General features: G+C 41.6%; 1 protein-coding gene across 2 annotated transcripts in view; it reads right to left on the bottom strand.

Annotated features, from left to right (window-relative positions):
• Positions 1-19,875, bottom strand: part of col27a1b (collagen, type XXVII, alpha 1b) — a 524,608-nt gene that overhangs the window by 69,394 nt on the left and 435,339 nt on the right. For both annotated transcript variants that reach the window (XM_067969899.1, XM_067969900.1), the window contains exons 33-37: positions 19,176-19,229; positions 17,481-17,534; positions 13,184-13,237; positions 11,627-11,680; positions 8,382-8,489 (exon numbers count right to left, since the gene is read on the bottom strand). In XM_067969899.1, coding sequence (XP_067826000.1) covers positions 8,382-8,489; positions 11,627-11,680; positions 13,184-13,237; positions 17,481-17,534; positions 19,176-19,229 — 324 coding nt within the window. The remainder of the gene's footprint in view (positions 1-8,381; positions 8,490-11,626; positions 11,681-13,183; positions 13,238-17,480; positions 17,535-19,175; positions 19,230-19,875) is intronic.

Genomic DNA, 19,875 nt, shown 5'->3' with positions numbered 1-19,875 from the left:
CACATTGTGCTAATAGAATTCACTGAAAGGCAAGGCTTACATATTAGACTAATCAGCAAAATTTGGAAATCCTGGTTGAAAGGGCACAGGTCTAGGCTATATGTGAAATAGAAATGGCATACAATTCAAATAAGAGGGGATTAAAGCCCTGAAATCACTCGAGCATCCATTATTTTTATAGTACAGACTATATAATTAGTGGGATGGTTTTATGCTGTTTACATTCTATTTTTGTTTTTAAACTATAATCATGTGGGTATCATGCTAGACGCTGATAGCTTGTGCACTCCTCATCATTGATACATGATGACATTTGCAATGAAGTGTTATTGTCTAATTTAGCCACTGTAAGTTTATAGAGTGATAATCTAAAGTCGATAGCAGGAAATAGCTGTTAGCATATACTACAAACATTTAGTAAATGATGATTTGATTTACGCTCTCTTCCTTTTGTGCTAAAGCTTAATTCATTTCATTTTTAGATTGGTAGATTTATGTTTCACCCTCTCTAGCCTTTCTATTGCACATCACTTTCCATTCTGATATTCAAATTCCTTTCATGGTGGTTACATGATTGGCTCTCTATCACAGCACAGAAACTTAGATCTATCCTGATTGGTTAAAATGCCCCCGAATACAGCAGTAATCCATAAATCAAACTCCAGTCCTAAAAAGGCCACAGATCCCTGTATATTTTGTCGACTGAATTACTTTTTATGGTCTTCCTCAGGGTGAGGGATGTGGGTGCAGCGAGATGGAACACATTGGGCTCGATATTGCCAGGGCTGCAGGTTCGCGGCGGGGGGGCGTTTGGGCGCGTGGGTAACGTGCCCGGCGAAATCAGTCTGTCCCGCGCGCGATCGCAGCCTAATTGGATCCACTTACCTGGTCTTCCGGATTCCCCGCTGCTGATCTGTGCGTCGGGCGGACTGCGCATGTGCAGTAAGGTCAGTCAGCTGGAGGAGCTCTATTTAAAGGGGCAGTCCTCCACTGACAGATACTGCAACAAATAGGAAAAATTACAGCATGGAGCAGCCCAGGGTAAAGGCTGTTCCCAGTTTAATGATGCCTCACTCCAGGTATCATTAGATGGGGTGAGGAGGAGGGGGAGGACAGAGATCTTCCCCCCGGCAGGCGGGAGGAAGCGGCCTGTCTCTGCCACCAGGAAGGTCCGGCTCGAGGTGGAAGAGGAGGTCACCTGCACCACCAACATATCGCCCATCTGCATACAGTGCAGGAGGCGCTGCAATGACCTAAGTAGATCAGCCAAAGTGAGTACACTTACTCATTCCCCTGCATTCCATCTGCCACATCACCGCCCCCACCCCACCTCTCCTTCTGCGCTGCCAACACTACTCTGTCACATCACCCCTCACACCCACTCAAAACTCATCCTCATCTTACCTGCACTTACTCACCTCGCCAGTACTCATCCCACCACTACCACTCAACCCAATCCTCATACAATCTCATGGCTCTATCTCATACTCACCCTCTCATGCATCTCTTTCACGGTCAGCCTCCTTCAACCTGCCACTACCTGTGCTGCAGCCACAGGGCAAGCATCACATATGTGCAGTAGGAAGCGTAAGGCAAACGTGTTGTGAGCATGAAGGGGATGCACAAGGGTGTTTGAGGGTTTGTCATGGTTTTTACTGCTATTTAATTTCTGACCAACTCATCACATATTATATTGGCACCACTACTGCCACGTCTTTGCGAATCTTGTCTGGTTTGTGCAATAATGCCCTTTCCTGAGGATCACTATGAAGACCCACACCTGATGCCATGCATTGTGTCACTGCAGAGTGGGTGTAGGTGTATTTGCAGGGCTCTTTTATGCAGACGACTGAGAGACGTTGGCGATGTCCCCGGTGGCACCCTGGAAGGATGCGGAGGAGAAGTTGTTGAGGGTAGTGGTGACGTTGACAGCGACAGGTAAGAAGATGGTGCTCGGGCCAGCCGGGCGCAGCTTGGCATGAAGGAGGCTGCAGATGTCCACGACTACATGTCGAGTGACTCTGAGCCTCCGTGTGCACTGCTGCTCAGAGAGGTCCAGGAAGCTGAGCCTCGGTCTGTGGACCCTGTGGCGAGGGTAGTGCCCCGTGCGACGCATCTCTCTCTGCGGTTGCCCTCCCTCCTGCTGTGCAGGTGGATGTGTCACAGCACTGTGTTGTAGAGCTCCACATGTCAGAAGTGGACGGCTTGGCCGGCGAGGCTGGTGATGCTGTTTGCCCTCCGAGGAGGTCAAGACTGCAGCTACGGCGGCCCCCATCCGGAAGATGTACATCTGAGGGTGTCCGCAAGGTAGGTACATGTGTCTGGACCCCGGGGTAAGTGTGCAAGTTGGTGCATTTGATTGTCAGGAGGAGGGTGGTGGAGGCCAAACTTTGTCCCAAGTGACAGAGTGGCCTCCTGCAATGAGTGAGGGTCTCCCCCCCGCCCAACCACCTGTCAAATGGACCTTTGCAGCTGCCACACGTCCATTTCAACTGGGAGTGTTTCCCCCAGTACGGGAAACAGTCCCAGTTGTTTCTAAAATCCCAATCCTCCAGACATATTCCCTTAATCAGGTCTGTTAATGACCTGAAATAGCAATGTAAATAGTCTTAAGTGGCACCCCGCTGGCTTTAATTGCCTGCGGGAGTCTCACATGCGGGGGCTGCGCGCGCACGTCGGCGCGTCTGTGGGGAACCCGGAAGTGGGCGGGTTGGAGCCGGGCTCCCGACCCGCTCCGGGATTCCCCGATTTTCGGAGCCCCCACCCCACCAGGAACACACCCGATAGTGGGTACTAAAATGGAGGCCATTCTATTTCAGTGACCAGTGTCAGCATCAAGCAATCCCAGGCCAGGCATAGTGTTAGAAGCAGAGTAAAGCTTCCTCTATACTGCCCCAAATATATGCCTCACTCCTACTGCACCAGCATAATATTTTTCTATTTTGAAATCCAGATATCCTGTGGCTTCTTTGAGTGAGATTGCCAATTTAGTGTTAACTATTGCTGAATTAGGGACTGTTTTGTGCTGTGGATGTACATCTATTAGGAACTGGGTTGAGGCTGTTCAAATTCAATTGACTTGGGGCCTTTATAGCCAGCAGATGGAGGAGACTTTCATCTCATCAGTCTGGCTGAACTCATCCCAGAGGTGCAAGGCCAGAGTCTAAACCACTGCAGCACCCAGTCCCTATGTATTCCAAAAATTTATTATAGAACAACGCCTAGAAATATGAGACTTGAATGCAGCAGAATCCAGCCAAAATTGTACGCAGTGAAAACTGCTGAAAATCTGTAAGGAATTTGGTCACCATGATCACAGCAACAATGCATTTTCTGAGTTTAGTTTTGAGGCAAGTAATCAGAACAAATTTGGGAGAGGGAGAAAGGACTATGTGCCAATTGGAGAGTTAATATATAAATATGACTAAAAAGTTTGACAATTTGCTCAAATTATACTTACCACTAATATAAACAGGAGGCAAAACTCAAAACTAGTTTTCGAGCAATAGCGCATGATGGCATCGCTAGCCTGCCTCATCTAGATTGTATCAATTGCTGTTAGCACCATCAAGCCTAGAGTAGTATGCACCATCTATGAATTTAGCGACAGGCTTGCATCTCTGCCTCTGGAATGCTGTGATAATGTCCTGCAGAGTCTTCAGACGTTAAGGCAGAGCGGGTACTTACACTGCAGTACGAGGCTCTGATTGTTAAAAGAGACCTGGAAGAGTCACTAGGAGATTTCCTGCTCTTCACCATCTACAGGGAGGAGAGATTGCCAAAACCTGGAGTGATTTATGCAAACTCAGGCCAACATGAACTTGCATTAAGGACAAACTCATTCCAGATTTCATTGGCCTGGATCCCACCTTCTGAAAGTTAATGGAAACAGTTAATCTAACGGTCCATCATGACTGAACAAACTCAACAGTGGAAACGAACAGAGGAATTAAAATGAGACGTTGCAGTAGTAGCCCATTTAACCCATTCCCATCCTGATCAGTCAAATCTGTATGGCAGCTTCAAGCACTTTTATAATATAATTTGTTCAAAACCAAAGCAAGTGCAAGACTCCCAAACTGCAGTAATAGTCGAGTCTGATAGTTATCAGGTTTATTCAAATTCATAGACTTCCAAATAATGTAATCAGCAAAGGCATTTCAAATGGCTGCCATTGCAGAATGTGGGGGAAAAAATTGGATAGGGCCTATTATTGGGCGGAGGTAGCATGATCCGCTATTACCCCATACCCAATGGCCCCTCCGCAGGCGGAACGAGACTTTTGTGAGGTCAAAGGACTTACCTTCAAGCAGCGTTCCGAATCAGCCTTGACATGAGGATTCAATGCAATTTGCACTTTCCACCAGCAGGGGGAGCCCTAATCTCTTAAAGGCAGGCTGTCTCTTAAAAATCACTTAAAAGGTAGCTGGTATCTGTTATTTGCTGAAAATAACAGACTGCTGTCTGCAGAGTCTGAATGGAGATCAGACATCGCACATGCAAAACACAGATGCAGCTCCCGTCCCTATGTTTACAAACTGATGAGTTATGCTAAAACATTGAATAAAGGTTGTGCACGACTAAATCCCACATCCTCCGGTCTGCATGCCAGACCTCACTAATCTGTGGATCTGAGTTTGTACCAAGCCTGCGAGAGAGCTTGCACCAAGGTTCTCTGCTGATGCACCAGGGGCCTTGGTGCAAGTGGTGGACAGAAGGAGGGACATCCTATATCCACAGGGTGGAGGGGGGCAAGAGGCCCTCCAGACATATACCCAAAAGGCAGCGGGTCACCAAAGTCAATGCCAGGCGCACAGCATCATGAACATGGATGCAGTGCCGGAAGAAGTTCAATGCTTTGACATGAGTGGTCAAGGTGACTGAGGTCAACTATCAAGTTGCGTCTCCTACCAACTACACCACTAGCCACATCCACTGCTCCACGCACTACAACGCCCATCACCCTCCTACCGACAAATTCTTTCCATTAGTACTCAACTCTTCCAATTGGATGCTTCCTCTCACCCTTACACATTACCACTGTTGCAAGCCGCCCACCCATAACTCACAGGCCACACACACATGCAGCTATTCAACCATGACAGGCACATCACCTAGATACACGTCCCGCTTTCTTGCAGGAGAAGGTGGCGCATATCAGGAGGCAGCAAGTGGCAGTGGCATTTAGCCCCTCGAGCCTGTTCCGCCATTCAATGAGATCATGGTGGACCTGTGACCTAACTCAATATACCCGCCTTAGCCCCATGTCCCTTAATACCCTCTGTTCACAGAAATCTATCAATCTCAGATTTAGAATTCACAATTGAGCTAGAATCAACTACCGTTTGCAGAAGAGCGTTCCAAACTTCTCCCACCCTTTGCGTATAGAAGTATTTCCTAACTTCACTCCTGCACGTCTTGGCTCTAAATGTTAGGCTATGTCCCCTAGTCCTAGTATTCAAGTATAGGAGACCTCCAAAAACAGTTACAAATGTCTCGGCAGCCAGAAGCAATAATCCAACCACTAATTTGTAAATCCTGCATGGTCCCTTTAAATAGCGCTGGTGAGGGTCCTCCAGGCACTCTAAGACAGGTTCAGATGGTCGGGGTTAAGACTGTGCGTTGAGTTGAGTGTTAAGTTCCAAAATGGTGTCTACCACTTTAAATCAGCATTGCGCACTGATTGTATCCATTTTCTCCTTACTTTACATGCTTCCGGCATTCGGTATTTACACATGCGCTAACTCCTATACCAAGATGGCCTCTGGCGCACGTCACACTGGAAACGTGCGTATGCAGCCAAGACACCATCTTGGATGTTGGAGAGGCCGTGTAATGCCGAAACAACTGGCGTTACATGACCCAATTTAACGCACTGTGGATTTAAATGCAGTGATGGGCTGACTATCTGATATCCTACTTGCCTCTTTAACTGTAATAAAAACCACCCATTAAACAGTGCCATATTCTGAGAACCCTTCCAAATGCATAAGGAGAGAATCCAAAACCATCTCTAATAATATGTTCTGAGTTCTCATTCCCTCTCCAGTAATACATATCATTTTAGTGATCCTCACTCTTTTGTCAGTGGGAGGTGATCCTATGTCTGTGTCTGTAAAGAAGGAAATCCAGTACCAAAGATATAATGATATCAGCTGCAGTAAGGATTTGTAAAATGAAACTAGTAATAAACAAATTAACATTTTTTTTTTACAGATGTAAAACATACAGTTTTAGATTTAGATTTTATTAAAAAGTCATGATGTAAGGAATGTTTAGATTTTGTGGTTGCGTTTTTTTGTCATATTAGAACTTTGTCCCTGGGCATATCCATGTGATTGGCTTGAAGAGATATTTCAGGTGCCAATTCACACGGGCATGAGAAAACAAACAAAAACACTTGTGCTACAATTTGAAAATATGCACTTTGAAAACAAGACGTTTCTGACTTAACCAGGAGTGTGTCTGGCTGATGTCTATATAATTTACAATGAAATATACCTTGTTTTGAAAAGGGTTTACTGTACTAATATCAGCATTTAACCTGCATTTACAAACATTGGATTGTCTGCTAAGTGGCTGGTTTTGTATTTTTGAAACATTTTTGGAAATGATTTCAGCTCCAGAACACATAGGCTTGGCTCAATTTCCCTGCCTGTCTGGCGCCTGTTCCCTCACTATCCTGACTGTACAATGCCATAAAATGTTGGACTCATTCAGTCTCCAGATGTTGGGCACCTGGTTCTTGAACTCGTTACTCAACAACTTCCTAAATCTACAAACATTAGACAGAACTAAATTTACTGGGAAGAAGTACCCCTTGTTTGTAGTTAAATGCAGCATTTAAAAATAACCTCCAAAAAATACACAATATTCTCCTTTGAATAAGTCATTCTTTTCAACAAGGATTTTATAGTGTTCCTGAACAGTTTCAAATGACATCCAAAAGCAGTTTGAAACAGCAGATAAGGATGGCAGCAAGCCATCACTGCTCCCACACTCATCCCCTTTGAGAATATTAATCAAGATTATAGGAAACAGTGCAAGAAGACCATAGCATGGTCCATTGTCGTAAAAGAAACTACCAGGAGCGTTATTCAGCAGGAAAAGGCAGCATGAATATTCATTAAATCAAACTCTACTGTACTTTGACACATTAAAATGACTGACTGTAACATTCTAATGCAAAAAGAGCTACGTGGGACTATTAAACAAGTAGAACAGCATAACATTTCTACCTTAATAACACTTTCCAAACTGCAACATGGTTACTTTGTTATAATTTTCATTTTAAGAGGTAAAATGCCGTAATTCTATTTCAAAGATGATGTAGAGTGGGTTCCTTGACACGACTTGTCTCCCGGACTGTAATAGACAAAATAACTCCTTCAAAACCAATTTCCATCTCCCAGGCTGGGAGGATACTCAATGCCAGAATCAACTGTCCTCTTCCCAAACTGGGAACAAGGTGAATGACTGAACACCAAACCACTGTTTCCCACCACGTCAATGTGTCAAATGACTCAAGAAAATAGCATGCATGTTTCCCAGGTTTTACAGACAGAAGTCACAGAATATGTTCCCTGCAATGCACCTAATGTAACAGGTGAAGTAATTGAGTTCTCTGATTGTAACAAAAGTAGAGATTTAATAATACAATGAAATGTTCACTTCTTCAACTGTAACACAACTATAATCAGTGACACAATCAGGTATCTGTTTCCTGGACAGTGAAAAGCTCAGTGATGCTCTAACAGAATCAACTGTCTGTTTCTCAGACTATAACAGCAATAGTGACGCAACAATGTTAATGAAATAATTGGATTTCTAGACACATGACCAAATCAGATGTCCATTGCCCAGCATGTGATAGTTGCAGTGACTTATATATATATATATATATATATATATATATGGAGTGACTTCTTGGTGTTGGTGACAAACCCTGGTAAGTCATTAAAGGGAACTCTCTTCCTCAAATCTGTCTTAAAGTCTATGAACAGCAATAACACAATATATTTTTTGATAGTAGAAGGAAATTCCAGAATACTGTTCTTGCTAGTTTTCCTTTCTTGATTGAGTAGAAATACTGGGGGTAATTTTGTGAGTCAGTGGTCAGTGCATGTGGAAAATCGGGTTACAATATCTCCAGTACTGCGCTTGCCACTGGCAAAATTACCGGTAACTTGTTGATACTTCACAAATTATTAAGATTGTGGATAATCTTGGTGGGCAAATAAATGTTAAGATTATTATGGATGTTAAATATTCCCATGTATCAGTATATTGTGACATACCTTATCTGTGATTGTCTGCAAATTGTTATTTCCAGCCAATCCATATTCATGATTTCTGTGGAAAAAAATAGAAATGGTACTTACTCGAACTCCTGTGATTCCTGGTACTCCTGGTGGTCCTTCTTTTCCTTTCAATCCTTCTGGCCCCTTTTCTCCTTTGTCTCCTTCTGCCCCTGGGTCTCCCTTGTCACCCTAGTATGAAAAAAGATAAGAGGATGGTCCATATGATGTAGATCATTCAATAAGAGAAAGATCAGTGAAACATGAAGCCTTCTGGAACAGTTTGATCTGTAAGGAGCAACGCATTCTGCAACAAGATGATCCAATGACAACAACAGTGATCAGGGTAGATCAGTGAGATAAATGACAATGGGTCATTTAGTGAGATAAAAAGTATTCTGTAAGAGGGAAGTTGTAGTTTTCTATGGAAGAATGAGCTAGATGGTCTTTATTTGTACTTGTCTTGATCAGTGAGCCTGGGAAAGCATTCCATAAGGAATATCTGAGTCATAAGGTTGTGGGTTCCAATTCCACTCCAGGACAAATTGACACTCCATTGTAGTAGTGAGAGATTGCTGCATTGTTGGAGGTGCTATCCTACAGAAGAGATGTTAAACTGAAGCCTTGAATGCCTGTTCCATTGGTTCCAGTGGACTGGTAAACTTCCTGCTGTTAATCCACCTAGGACCACCCTTAGGGCATTGGCTTGTAGCGTTTTCTGGAGATGTGGAGATTTCCAGCCTCCAATGACGACCTTATCCCTCTAGATCCTATTAATGGGTTAGACTGGCTAGTCAATTATCAACATTGCTCAGGAATGCTGACACAATCATTTGTGTTTTAAAGCATGGTGTTTTCATTGAAGTTATATAAAAAAATCTGAGATGATAGGTGGTTAAGCCGCATCCGAGCTAGCTTTGACATTGTTTCCGATTGACTCTTAAGTAATAAGCAATCCATTAGCTTGTCTTGGAATTGACAAAGACCTCACATCCATTGCGTTAGGTAGATGCTGGTGTTCAGTGGGGGTATGGCAGGCCTTCCCTTCTTGACTGAACAGTGAAAGATAAAATACATTCTTCCTTCAAATTGTTATTGGTGCATTAAAGACAGTTCAGGCAGAAGTGACTTAGGTAATTTTGGGGCTAACGATTATGAAGTGAGAGGCTTATAGAATTGGACTTTTCTTCACTATAGAAAGAAAACAGAGACTGGATATATTCCAGATCTTTGAAATGCTGTGAAAAGCAAAAGCAGTGCAGATTGCAGAAGGTTATTTGACTTCAGCTATAATCATGGAACTAAAGGACATGAGTATGTTTTAACAAGCCACAAGGGAGACCCCAGTTTAGAAAATAAATTTCTCCAGCAAAGTACTCTGTGTAAAAGCAGTCAAGGCAGATTAATTGCTTTAAAAAAAGAGGTAAATATCTAGTTAAGACTATAAGGATGAAAACAAAACAAGTAATCTACAGATTGGTATGGTTCCTGTGCTGCTAGGATCATGGATGTGTAATTTGGGGAATGAAACTGGTTGGGGTTCAGTGATCTATTATAATATATAAAAAATTTATGTTTGTGCGCACTTCCCGTCAACTTTTTCCATTATAAATTCCTATGTTTACATTTATAATAGAAACTGCCTATGTAAACTTGTCACCGTGTAATTACACCCTCCCCCAGTTTCCATTATAAATGTGGACATAGGAATTTATAAAGGAAATATAAAATTAAGGACAGAATGCAAGATCTCAAAATGGAGACTCAATTACGTCTGTGTCCCCTGGTTGAATTATACATCACCCTTTAACCCCACTTCACCTGAAGGTTACACTTGGTCTTAACTCCTCACGTGCAACGACATGGAAGATCGACTAGTAATATATTAAAAATCTTACATCTGTGGACACAAAGTCTTGTGTCCACATTGGAATTTATCAATTCCAAGACAAGCCAATGAATTGCTTATTACTTAAGAGTCAATCGGAGACAATGTCAAAGCTAGCTCGGTTGCGTCTTAACCACCTATTATCTCAAAGATTTTTAAAATATAACTTCCACAAATACACCATACTTTAAAACACAATGGAAAATGCCTATGTGAACTTGTTACTCTGCAGCACCTCAGCTGTGGGCTGCTCGAAGAACAGAATGGAGGGATTCAGTCAGGTAGTGGTGAGAGAGGTGAGCATGTATTTGGGTGTTAATAATGCAGAAAAATCTTGGAATGGACAGGTTAGAGATAGGGTGATAGTGTGTTAGGATTGAGGGGGCATGGGTGGGCTTTTTAATGAGAGGGATGAATATGGCAATTTTAAAGGGGGTGGAAACAATGTCTGACAGTGATGATAAGCATTGGGAAAAAAGAAGTAGGACGGTCAGCTGCTTGGTTGAACAGGAGGTTGAGGGAGCACATGATATGCGTCACAGATGGAATAAATCCTTTTTATGTGAAGAATGCTGTGTATAAAGAGGTGGGTTTGAAGGGGTGCTAGGAGCAGTGGAGATGAGGACAGGTGGAGGCAGAGGTAGACATCTAGAATCAGAGGTGAGGATGGAGGGTGTGGGAGAAAATTGGGGGAGGTAATTAATGGTGAAGAAAAGGAGTTTGAGGTTGACATTGTCCTCCAGGGTTTGGCTCTGGATTGGGAGAAGTCAAACCAGTCATATTCACATGCACTCTAACTACATAACCTATACTGCTTCAAACAATATTTTAAATAGAGCTGCAGCTGAAAAATAGTCATTGCAGAATATTTTGCTTGAGGCCACTGATCATTCTTTGCAGAAAATGAGTCAAATTTAATTTGACTCATCATTTTCAGAAGAGATTCTTGATGAGTCAGCTTGTCTGCAAACCCTTTAACTGCTGTACCATGTTATACCAATATCAATCACAAAAATTATAATAAATAGAGACATAAGCATTCACTTTCTGAAACCACACTTCCTACTTATTGATTATAAGGCAAGATGTGGTGGCTACTCTTTTTGAATTGTAAAATGCAGCTTTAAGGAAACAGTAAACTTATAGAATTCCTCAAACCTTCCTAGTACATAAACAACATGGACACCATGTATTCAATACAGTAAGTACTGCTCCATGCAAAAGAGTAGGAAGAAAAGATCTTTAATAGTCCTGCCTTTAAAGGTCTGGTTCCCCTCCCCCTTCAAAAGACCAACTTGGAGGAAAAAAAACTTTGCTTTTGTCTTCACAAAATCTATTCTATTCAAATATACTAGATACTGAAATCAAATTAATGGCTGTGTTATCTTTAAACCATGTATGAAAATTACAGTCCATGCAGCTTCACTTTTGAAATTCTTACCTTGAGCCCATCGATTCCAGCAGGTCCATCATCACCCACTAGACCAGGCTCTCCCTTGAAAAAGAAAAAAAATGATGAGATAATTTTTGAAGGAGTCAGTTGTATCTTGTCATTATTAACTGGTAAGCAACTTTAGAGTTATATTTATACGCATGTGTATAGCTAAGTTTACAATTGATGTATTGATGCATTATCTGTGAGTTCTTTCACCCAAGACACAGTGGTGCAGTCAAAGCTTTGACATTCATCATATTGAGGACTAGGTGCTGTAAACAGAACTCAGAGAGTGGCATAAAATTTGATAATCCCAGAAAAGTCTTAAATTGTGTGTCTACGAAGGCCAAGGTCTCAGCGGGTTCTAACTGAGAATTCTTGTAGTTTACAAGAAAACTGATCCACTTGAATAGAGCAAGAACTTGTGGTCTGCAGTGTGACATTTTGGGCAAGCTAATTGTCTAAACAAAATACAGTTGTCACTACTAAAAATCACTTGGGGCAACCAGTGCCAGTGAGTGCTACGGCACTAATGCTTAGAAGCGTGGGGCAATGGACCAAAGATTGATTTGAAAGAGACGGATATTTGAATGGAAAATTATGCCTGGCAGACGGTTATAGGGAGCAATGAAGCAATCTGGGTGCAGGCTGACTCAGAAACAAAGGAGGCTAGGGCAGGTAGATCATTGGAGAGGATTAATTTAAAAAGAAAGAAAATGATCTATTTTTAGAAAATAATCTATTTTTAAAAAGTTACTAACTTGGATGCCAAACATAAGGCTGAAAGGGAGTATTTGTAATGCTGACTCCTTATGGAGATATGGAAATAACAATCCTTGAGGTTTATGGCATCTAGCCAGTTGACTAGACACTCTGCCTGAATTATCTGTGGTAGTGTGACCACTCCTGAATTTACTTTTCTTTAGAAAAGCATTCAAGTGTCTTAAATCCATGACTGGTCTGTAATTCTCATCATTTTGGGGACCAAAAGATAACCTTTGTTTTCCCATCTAAGACGCTCTGATAGTATTTGTTTTTGTATTACACCTAGGACTTAGGTTTAACAACCTCTGTGGAGTTTTGAAAAAAATTGAAAATGTTGAAGTAGATTTCTATTTTGAATTGTCTGCCTAACCCACCCATCTTTTCGTAATCTGAAAAATAGGACTTATTGGACCCAAAAGAAAGTCAGGTAGGAACAATGCTTGGTTTTCTGAGAGAATGTTTTTATCAACATTATTTAAGAATAGGATGTACCAGCCATGCCTAAGGAGACTCTGATATTTCCTTTCCTTTCTTACAACGCTCTATCAATTCTCAACTAGCTCATTAAAAGCACTGTTTACTTCAAAGAGAAACTCTGCTTTAACCTGAGGTTTGCAAATCAGACAGGAATTCAGAGCATGGCATAGTGGAATAGTAATTCTGAACAATAAAAAAAAATTAAGAGATTTTCTTTCTTGATGGCCTCCCACGTGACATTCTACTGGAAGGACTTTTTGAATATCCTTTCATATTGAGAGCACAAGGTAGCAATGAAATGCTACATAATCGATCACTTACCCTTTGACCCATGAGTCCTTGTTCACCTGCAACTCCAGTTGGTCCAATTTCACCCTGTTGATCAGAGTATATGTGGAAACTTATTTAGGTTTAGCGAAACTACAAAATGAAAATATCAATTCATAAAATCTAAATCTCAAATACCTTTGCATCATCCAATTTAGGATGAATCATGTTTGCAGTAAAACGTATCAGAAAATGTTGTTTATCCGAGAATGTTTTTATCAATGTACCAGCAACATTTAAAAAAAACCCTGTGTTGGATTATTTATATCCACTTGTGCTGGATTCCCGCAGCAGTGGAAATATTTGATACATATTCCACCGATACCTCAAGGAACAGGGAGAAATGACATTGTTCACAGGACCTTTTTGCCTGCAGGTATATGCTGTGTAAATGTGCAGGTATTGTACTATGTAACATGGTAAATTCTTTGACAAACTTAAGCAGATTCTAAGTTTACCATTTCATAAATATCATAAAAACAACCTCTGTATGACAAAGAAAAAAGTCAAAATAGTGTTTTTCTGTAAAAAGTTCAACACTTGTAATCCTGAAAAGTATCCAGTGTTTAAATAAAATTGTTGGACTATAACCTGGTGTTGTAAGATTCCTTACATTTGTCCACCCCAGTCCATCACCTGCTTCTCCACATCATAAATATATCAACATCACCCTAATGCATTGTGCCATGGAGCAGTGGGTGGCTAAACTTTTTGTCCTCGTGGGCCACATAAGTACATACCATGGAGCCTCTGAGGCCCCATATAAAGTTTAAATCGATGTTCCTATTTGCACATGTCTGAAGTTGCTAATACTAACTGATCTTGGTATATTGATTTAGAATCTATCCACCACAGAACCATAGATGTCTACAGCATAGAATTGATAGGATGCACATTTGTACCAATGATCCTCTACATGATGATATCTAACGTATCACTGTGCAGAGGTATCAGCCCCAAATTGAATATTTTTCCACAGGGAGGGGGGAAAAAAAAATCAGAGGAAGAGTTACCTTAAGTTCCTCTGCGTACCTGCTAATAGCTGGTTTTGGATGGCACTGTTTGAGCCAGGCCACTGCGCGCTGTATCTCGTCACATTAAGTTTTTTTTCATAGATTTTTAATAAATGAATTAAATACTTTTTGTCTTTCCTTTCATTTACCAGAGTGAGCTGTCGATGTCTAAGTAATTGCCAACAATATCATTCTATGACACAGTAGGTACTCGTCAAGAACTGGGAGGAATGGAGTAGCAAAACATTTTTCACCTCTGGGTTCAAATCCAGTTCAAACAAAGGGGATGAAGGTCTCCTGTGATGAGGAACTGGATGGAACAGTGCGTTAGAACTTCTCCACAACATCCGTGCCAATTTGGCTCGAAGCTCATCTGTCTGTTACAGGACAAGATGTAAGGGCCTTTCTTCCTCCTAGGCAAGACATCCTGCTGCTATGACGTGTAGAGAATTCACAAAAACCTCCTACCATGTCAACACAGGAATCATTTTACAGGTGCGTATTTTTGCTGCTGCCAATTTTGAATTAGATAGCAAGCAGGCCAGCCAAGTGAAAAGGAAAACTTTTTTTTGTTGTTATTTGTAACCGTAAGACCAGTGTGAATTCAGGCTTTTGGGATATACTTAAGAGTACATCAGCTTTAAAGCAGTCAAATATATACTCACTTAACTGAAAATTTGCCTCAAGATTGAAATATTATTTTTTAAAATCCATTTAACATTACATACCTTAATTCATCTGAAAATACGAGATTGACGGCCAGGAAAAGACCAGCTAGTCCATCAATTCAAAACTACTTTAGTCAGAACGTCAATAATTTGGAGGCTAGAAGCCTAACATTATTAGCACAAAAACTATTACAATCTCTAGCAGGATTTAGGTTGTGCTTCAAAATTTTTTAATTTCAACTCAGTTTTTAATGCAACTTTGTGCAAGCTCTGTTCCATAAACAGTGCGAACATAAGGACAGTTGGAATGCACCTTGCCATGGACAGCATTACTGTCATGTGTCTTCATGATTTTCAAGGTGAAGAAAACACCAACTAGGGTCTCTTCCATCATGGCTTCAGCTTACTGACAGAACAACTGTGTTTATATTTGATGTGGAGATGCCGGTGATGGACTGGGGTGGACAAATGTAAGGAATCTTACAACACCAGGTTTTAGAACCCTTCACTCACTCACCTGACGAAGGAGGTAAGCTCCAAAAGCTTGTGATTTTCAAATAAAACTGTTGGACTATAACCTGGTGTTGTAAGATTCCTTACATGTGTTTATATTTGTAATTGGAGTACCTTAAACGGGTAACAATGGCCCTATAAATTTTATAAAAGCTTTTGCGTTTTGCATGGAAGCAAATAATACATTGACACCATTCAAATTGCTTCACTTGTGTGATTCATAATGATTAAAATGATACTGCTTGGTTCTTCCAGAATTGAAGAATGAAAATTCACTTCCCAAAATGGCTATTTGCACAAGACGTTATTAGCAAAAATTAGAGCACACGTAATTGGAGGTAACCTTGGAGGCAGGAGGCAGGGGTTAGGGATAAAGGGTTCATTTTATGATTGGCGGAATAATGTGACAAGTGCTCCCCAGGGATCTGTACTGGGGCCTCAGCTTTCACCGTATATATTAATGATTTGGATGAAGGAATAGAGAGTTGTACATCCAAGTTTGCAGATGTCACTAAGTCAGCAAGCATAGTAAGTTGTGTGGATGGGAGGTGTAGTTACAAAGGGACATAGATAGTCTAAGTGAGTAGGCAAACTATGGCAGATGGAGTTCAATGTGGAGAAGCGTGAGGTCTGAGAAAGACAAATCGGAATATTTTCTTAATAGCAAGAGACTAAAAGCTGTGGAGGAGCAAAGGGATTTAGTTATCCATGTAGACAAATCAATAAAAGCTAGTGCACAGGTACAAAATTCAACAAAAAGGCTAATGCAATGTTGGCCTTTATCTCAAGGGGGTTGGAATTTAAAAGTGAGGAAGTGATGCTTCAGTTCTACAGAGCATTGGTCAGACCCCATCTGGAGTACTGTGTTCAGTTTTGGGCACTGTGCCTCAGTAAAGATATACTGGCCTTGGAAGGGGTACAGCGGAGGTTCACCAGAATGATACTGGGGCTTAAAAGGTTAATTTCTGAAGTCAGGTTGGATAAACTTGTCTTGAGTTTAGAAAGTTGAGGGTGATCTAATCGAGGTGTTTAAAATGATAAAGGGACTTCATAGGGTAGACACAAAGAAACTATTTCCTCTGTTGGGGGAATCCAGAAGAAGAGGGTATAATTAAAAAAATTAGAAATAAGCCATTTAGGAATCAAATTAGGAAGCACTTTATCAAGAAATGTGGAATTCATTCCCCAAAAGGCTGTGGATACTGGGTCAATTGAAATTTTCAAGACTGAGATGTGTAGATTTTTATTAGGTAAGGGTATCAAATGATATGGAACAAAGGCAGGTAAATGGAGTTGAGGTACAGATCAGCCATGATCTAATTAAATGGCAGAACAACCTTGAAGGGCTGAATGGCCTACTCCTATATTCATTCCTATGCTATTCCAAGGCAGCAAATTTAACTCATTGAGCCTTTGAAGAGTGCAGCAGATTTTAGAAGTATGCAAAATATGAAAAGCTTCAACTGATGTCTGTATACATATGAGGACTAACATCACTGAGCACAGTCACCGTGAATAAATTTGTTAAAAGTATATATTAAAAGTATATTTGATAATAGTTATGCAAAACTTTCCGCTGCTGCAGATGTCACATCTGGTGCAATGTAAACTTTGCCGGCAGCCGGTATGCAGGCTGTGGAAACAGAAATTTTGGAGCTGACAAATTCTGCCTGCCTGAAAACTCCTCAAAAAGACAACTAAACCCATATAAGATGACAAATTTTCAAACTGTTGCTTACACTATTCCTACTGAAGAAGTAGGCACTCTCTATATTTCACTAATTTTGCTTTATAACATTCAGAATTAGACATTTTCAGAAAATCAATTTCAAGGATGTTATCTGATAGAAAACAGGTGCATATTTTACTAGCTGCAAAGGAAACTCAGTACATAGAGGATTACTGTGAGAAAGACTCTGCCCGCCTTTCACTTTCCACTAAAGAAGTTTTACAGGAAGAATGGAGCCTGCTGTAGAAATTCTGGCTTATTCTGTCCGACTGCCCAGTTGGACTGGGTTGTAATGAGAGAGCCAGCCTGCAAAACAAAAGCCCTCATTATCCATAGAAAATCAGTTAGGAATGATTAGAAAGTCATACCTTCTCTCCTAGTTCACCTGGGAGCCCAGGCTCACCAAGAGGGCCAGGAATCCCCTGAAAAATAAAAAAAATTACAAACAGCCTTCAGCAAAAATCTCTAATATTACGACATTAATGTAAATAGAATCTGTGGCAAACGGACTCAGTCTGGTGTCCAGAAGGTCAATTGAGAGGGAGACTGGTTATAGAAAGAGACTGCCTTACAAGGCATATGTATTGAGCTACAAGGCTATGGACCAAATGCTGGAAAGTGGGATTAGGCTGGTGGCTCATTTTCGGCCGGCGCAGACACGATGGGCCGAATGGCCTCCTTCTGTGCCATAAATTTTCTATGATTCTACGATTTCTACGATTCTATACCATATCTGAAGTCGAGGCTGAAACTTGCCTATGGAAAGCACCAAAACAGAGTGTCTTCTCCGCTGCTCTGCTAGCTACTATCAGGTTGTACCTAGTACGTACCAACTCTTTAATCGTATTTCTACAGAGAACCTTCGCAGAGGACTCTTCCCTTTTTCCGAGAAACAGGGATTGTTGGTGTGTTTTTGGAATAAGAGTTTGTAGAGATTATGGGGCAGACTTTCAATGCCAGTTGCTGGTTTCTCGCCTGAAAAACAGGTGACCTGCAGTTGAAAGTCTAGTGGGGACCTCATGCACCCATTTGCTCCCCTGAATCAAATTTCAGGCAGGCTATAAATGGGCAGTTAGCACTCCTCCAGGCGGGAGGCTGTTTAGATGTGCAATTTGGGGTTCTATGCTGATTGTAGGATGCCGATTGCAACTTTCAAGGAGAAATGGGCAAAGTACGTGTGGTGCATGCCAGTCCCAGTTTCTCCAAGCATTGAGAGGCCTAACTGGTGGTCGGTAAAGGGGCTGCTGGAGGCCTCTCCCAAAAGGCAAGTTGTTTTTTTATATATAGAAGATTTTTATGAGGCCAGAAAAAGGCGTGCTGGTCCTGGCAGCACAAAAATATCCTGGCCCACTGCCGGCAGTTTTTTGCCCTGCCCTTGGCATCCGCTCACCCTCCCAACAGGCCTTACCTGCCGGCCGGCTGCATGCAGTAGCCGGCTGATTTTCTTCCCGTCAAAAGTGGCAAGCTGAAGCGGGGCGCCTGTTTGAGATCAGCACCTTGCAGAGAAAATATTAATGAGGCCTGAGCCTGAAAGTGGTTGGAGCCTCTGGATGAGAGCAGCGGGCACAGCACTGATATCGCGCCCCTTTTGACACACAACCCCTTATGTGGCACAATTATTCAGATCCTGTCCTTTCGGGTTTGGTACCTGGGTTGAAATTGAGTACAGAAGAGATGGGATTCTTTTTGATCTGTCAGGTAAATGTCCAAAATCCAAAGTAAAATTTGTTTGGGCAGTCTCAAGCCAGTTCTAATGGACATCCTGCCTGTAATGCGACACTTACGCGAGCAATCTCAGTTTTAGAAGCTAGAGAATGTGGGAAACGGGAATGCCACATTGATGTATCCCTGGGTGCTAATCTGGGGGTAGGTTTATCTCACACTGTTCAGGCAGTATACAGGGAGCATAATAATGCATCTAACTCACTGTATCTGACCTGTAATGCATTGTCCTGACACTGGATATAAAAGCTAGAAAATATTCCATTTCTCAGCATTGTCACATACTTCAGAAAAAGTACTTTAAAAACAGTTTTTAAAAATGATTATTGTTTTCATTTTACCTTTAGTCCCATTTCCCCCAGTACCCCAATTATTCCCTCTGGTCCAGATAGTCCCTGAAAAAGTAAGTCAAGGAGTTAAAATATTGTTCACAATTTAAGCTTTCATCTGCTTATGAAGATTTTATATTAAACCGTATTTGCTGATGATTAATGTTGAGGTACAGATTACTGACCAGAGGCAATAGCAGGCATCTATTACTAAAATGAGCCCACGCAGTGGATTTCGGTTTTAATGATCACAGTTTGAGGTGTTCGTTTGGTTGTAATGACCACACTGCACAGCTTGGTACATGTTGAGAGAGAACGTACTGCACTGGCTGACACCACCACTGAAACATTTCACTGTTTTTTGCTCTCAGACGCTGCATCATAGGTCCTGCTGTCAAGAAGGTATGAAAATGATCGTCAAACCTTCCAGAGAAGTTAATGCCAAGCTTGTTCACAGCTCAACTATAGGAGGCGGGATGGCTGTACAGCAAGAGGCATGGTGAATTGGAGAAAAATGCATGATGCGATGCAGTAAGCACAGTATGCTGGCTGTGGGCAAGCAGTACAGTACTGTGACAGTAAGGTGAAAGTGTGGGGTATAAAAGTTGATGTCGGTTGGAGCCAATGTCGGTCAGTGAGGATGGATATGATGGGTGAGCGTGACTTGGTGTAGGATATAATACGAACAGAAGAGTTTTGGAATGAGGTGAAG

Source organism: Heptranchias perlo, chromosome 31, assembly GCF_035084215.1.
Source record: "Heptranchias perlo isolate sHepPer1 chromosome 31, sHepPer1.hap1, whole genome shotgun sequence".
Lineage (NCBI taxonomy): Eukaryota > Metazoa > Chordata > Chondrichthyes > Hexanchiformes > Hexanchidae > Heptranchias > Heptranchias perlo.
Note: the sequence above shows the minus strand (reverse complement) of the source record. Positions and strands in the feature narration are given on the sequence as shown.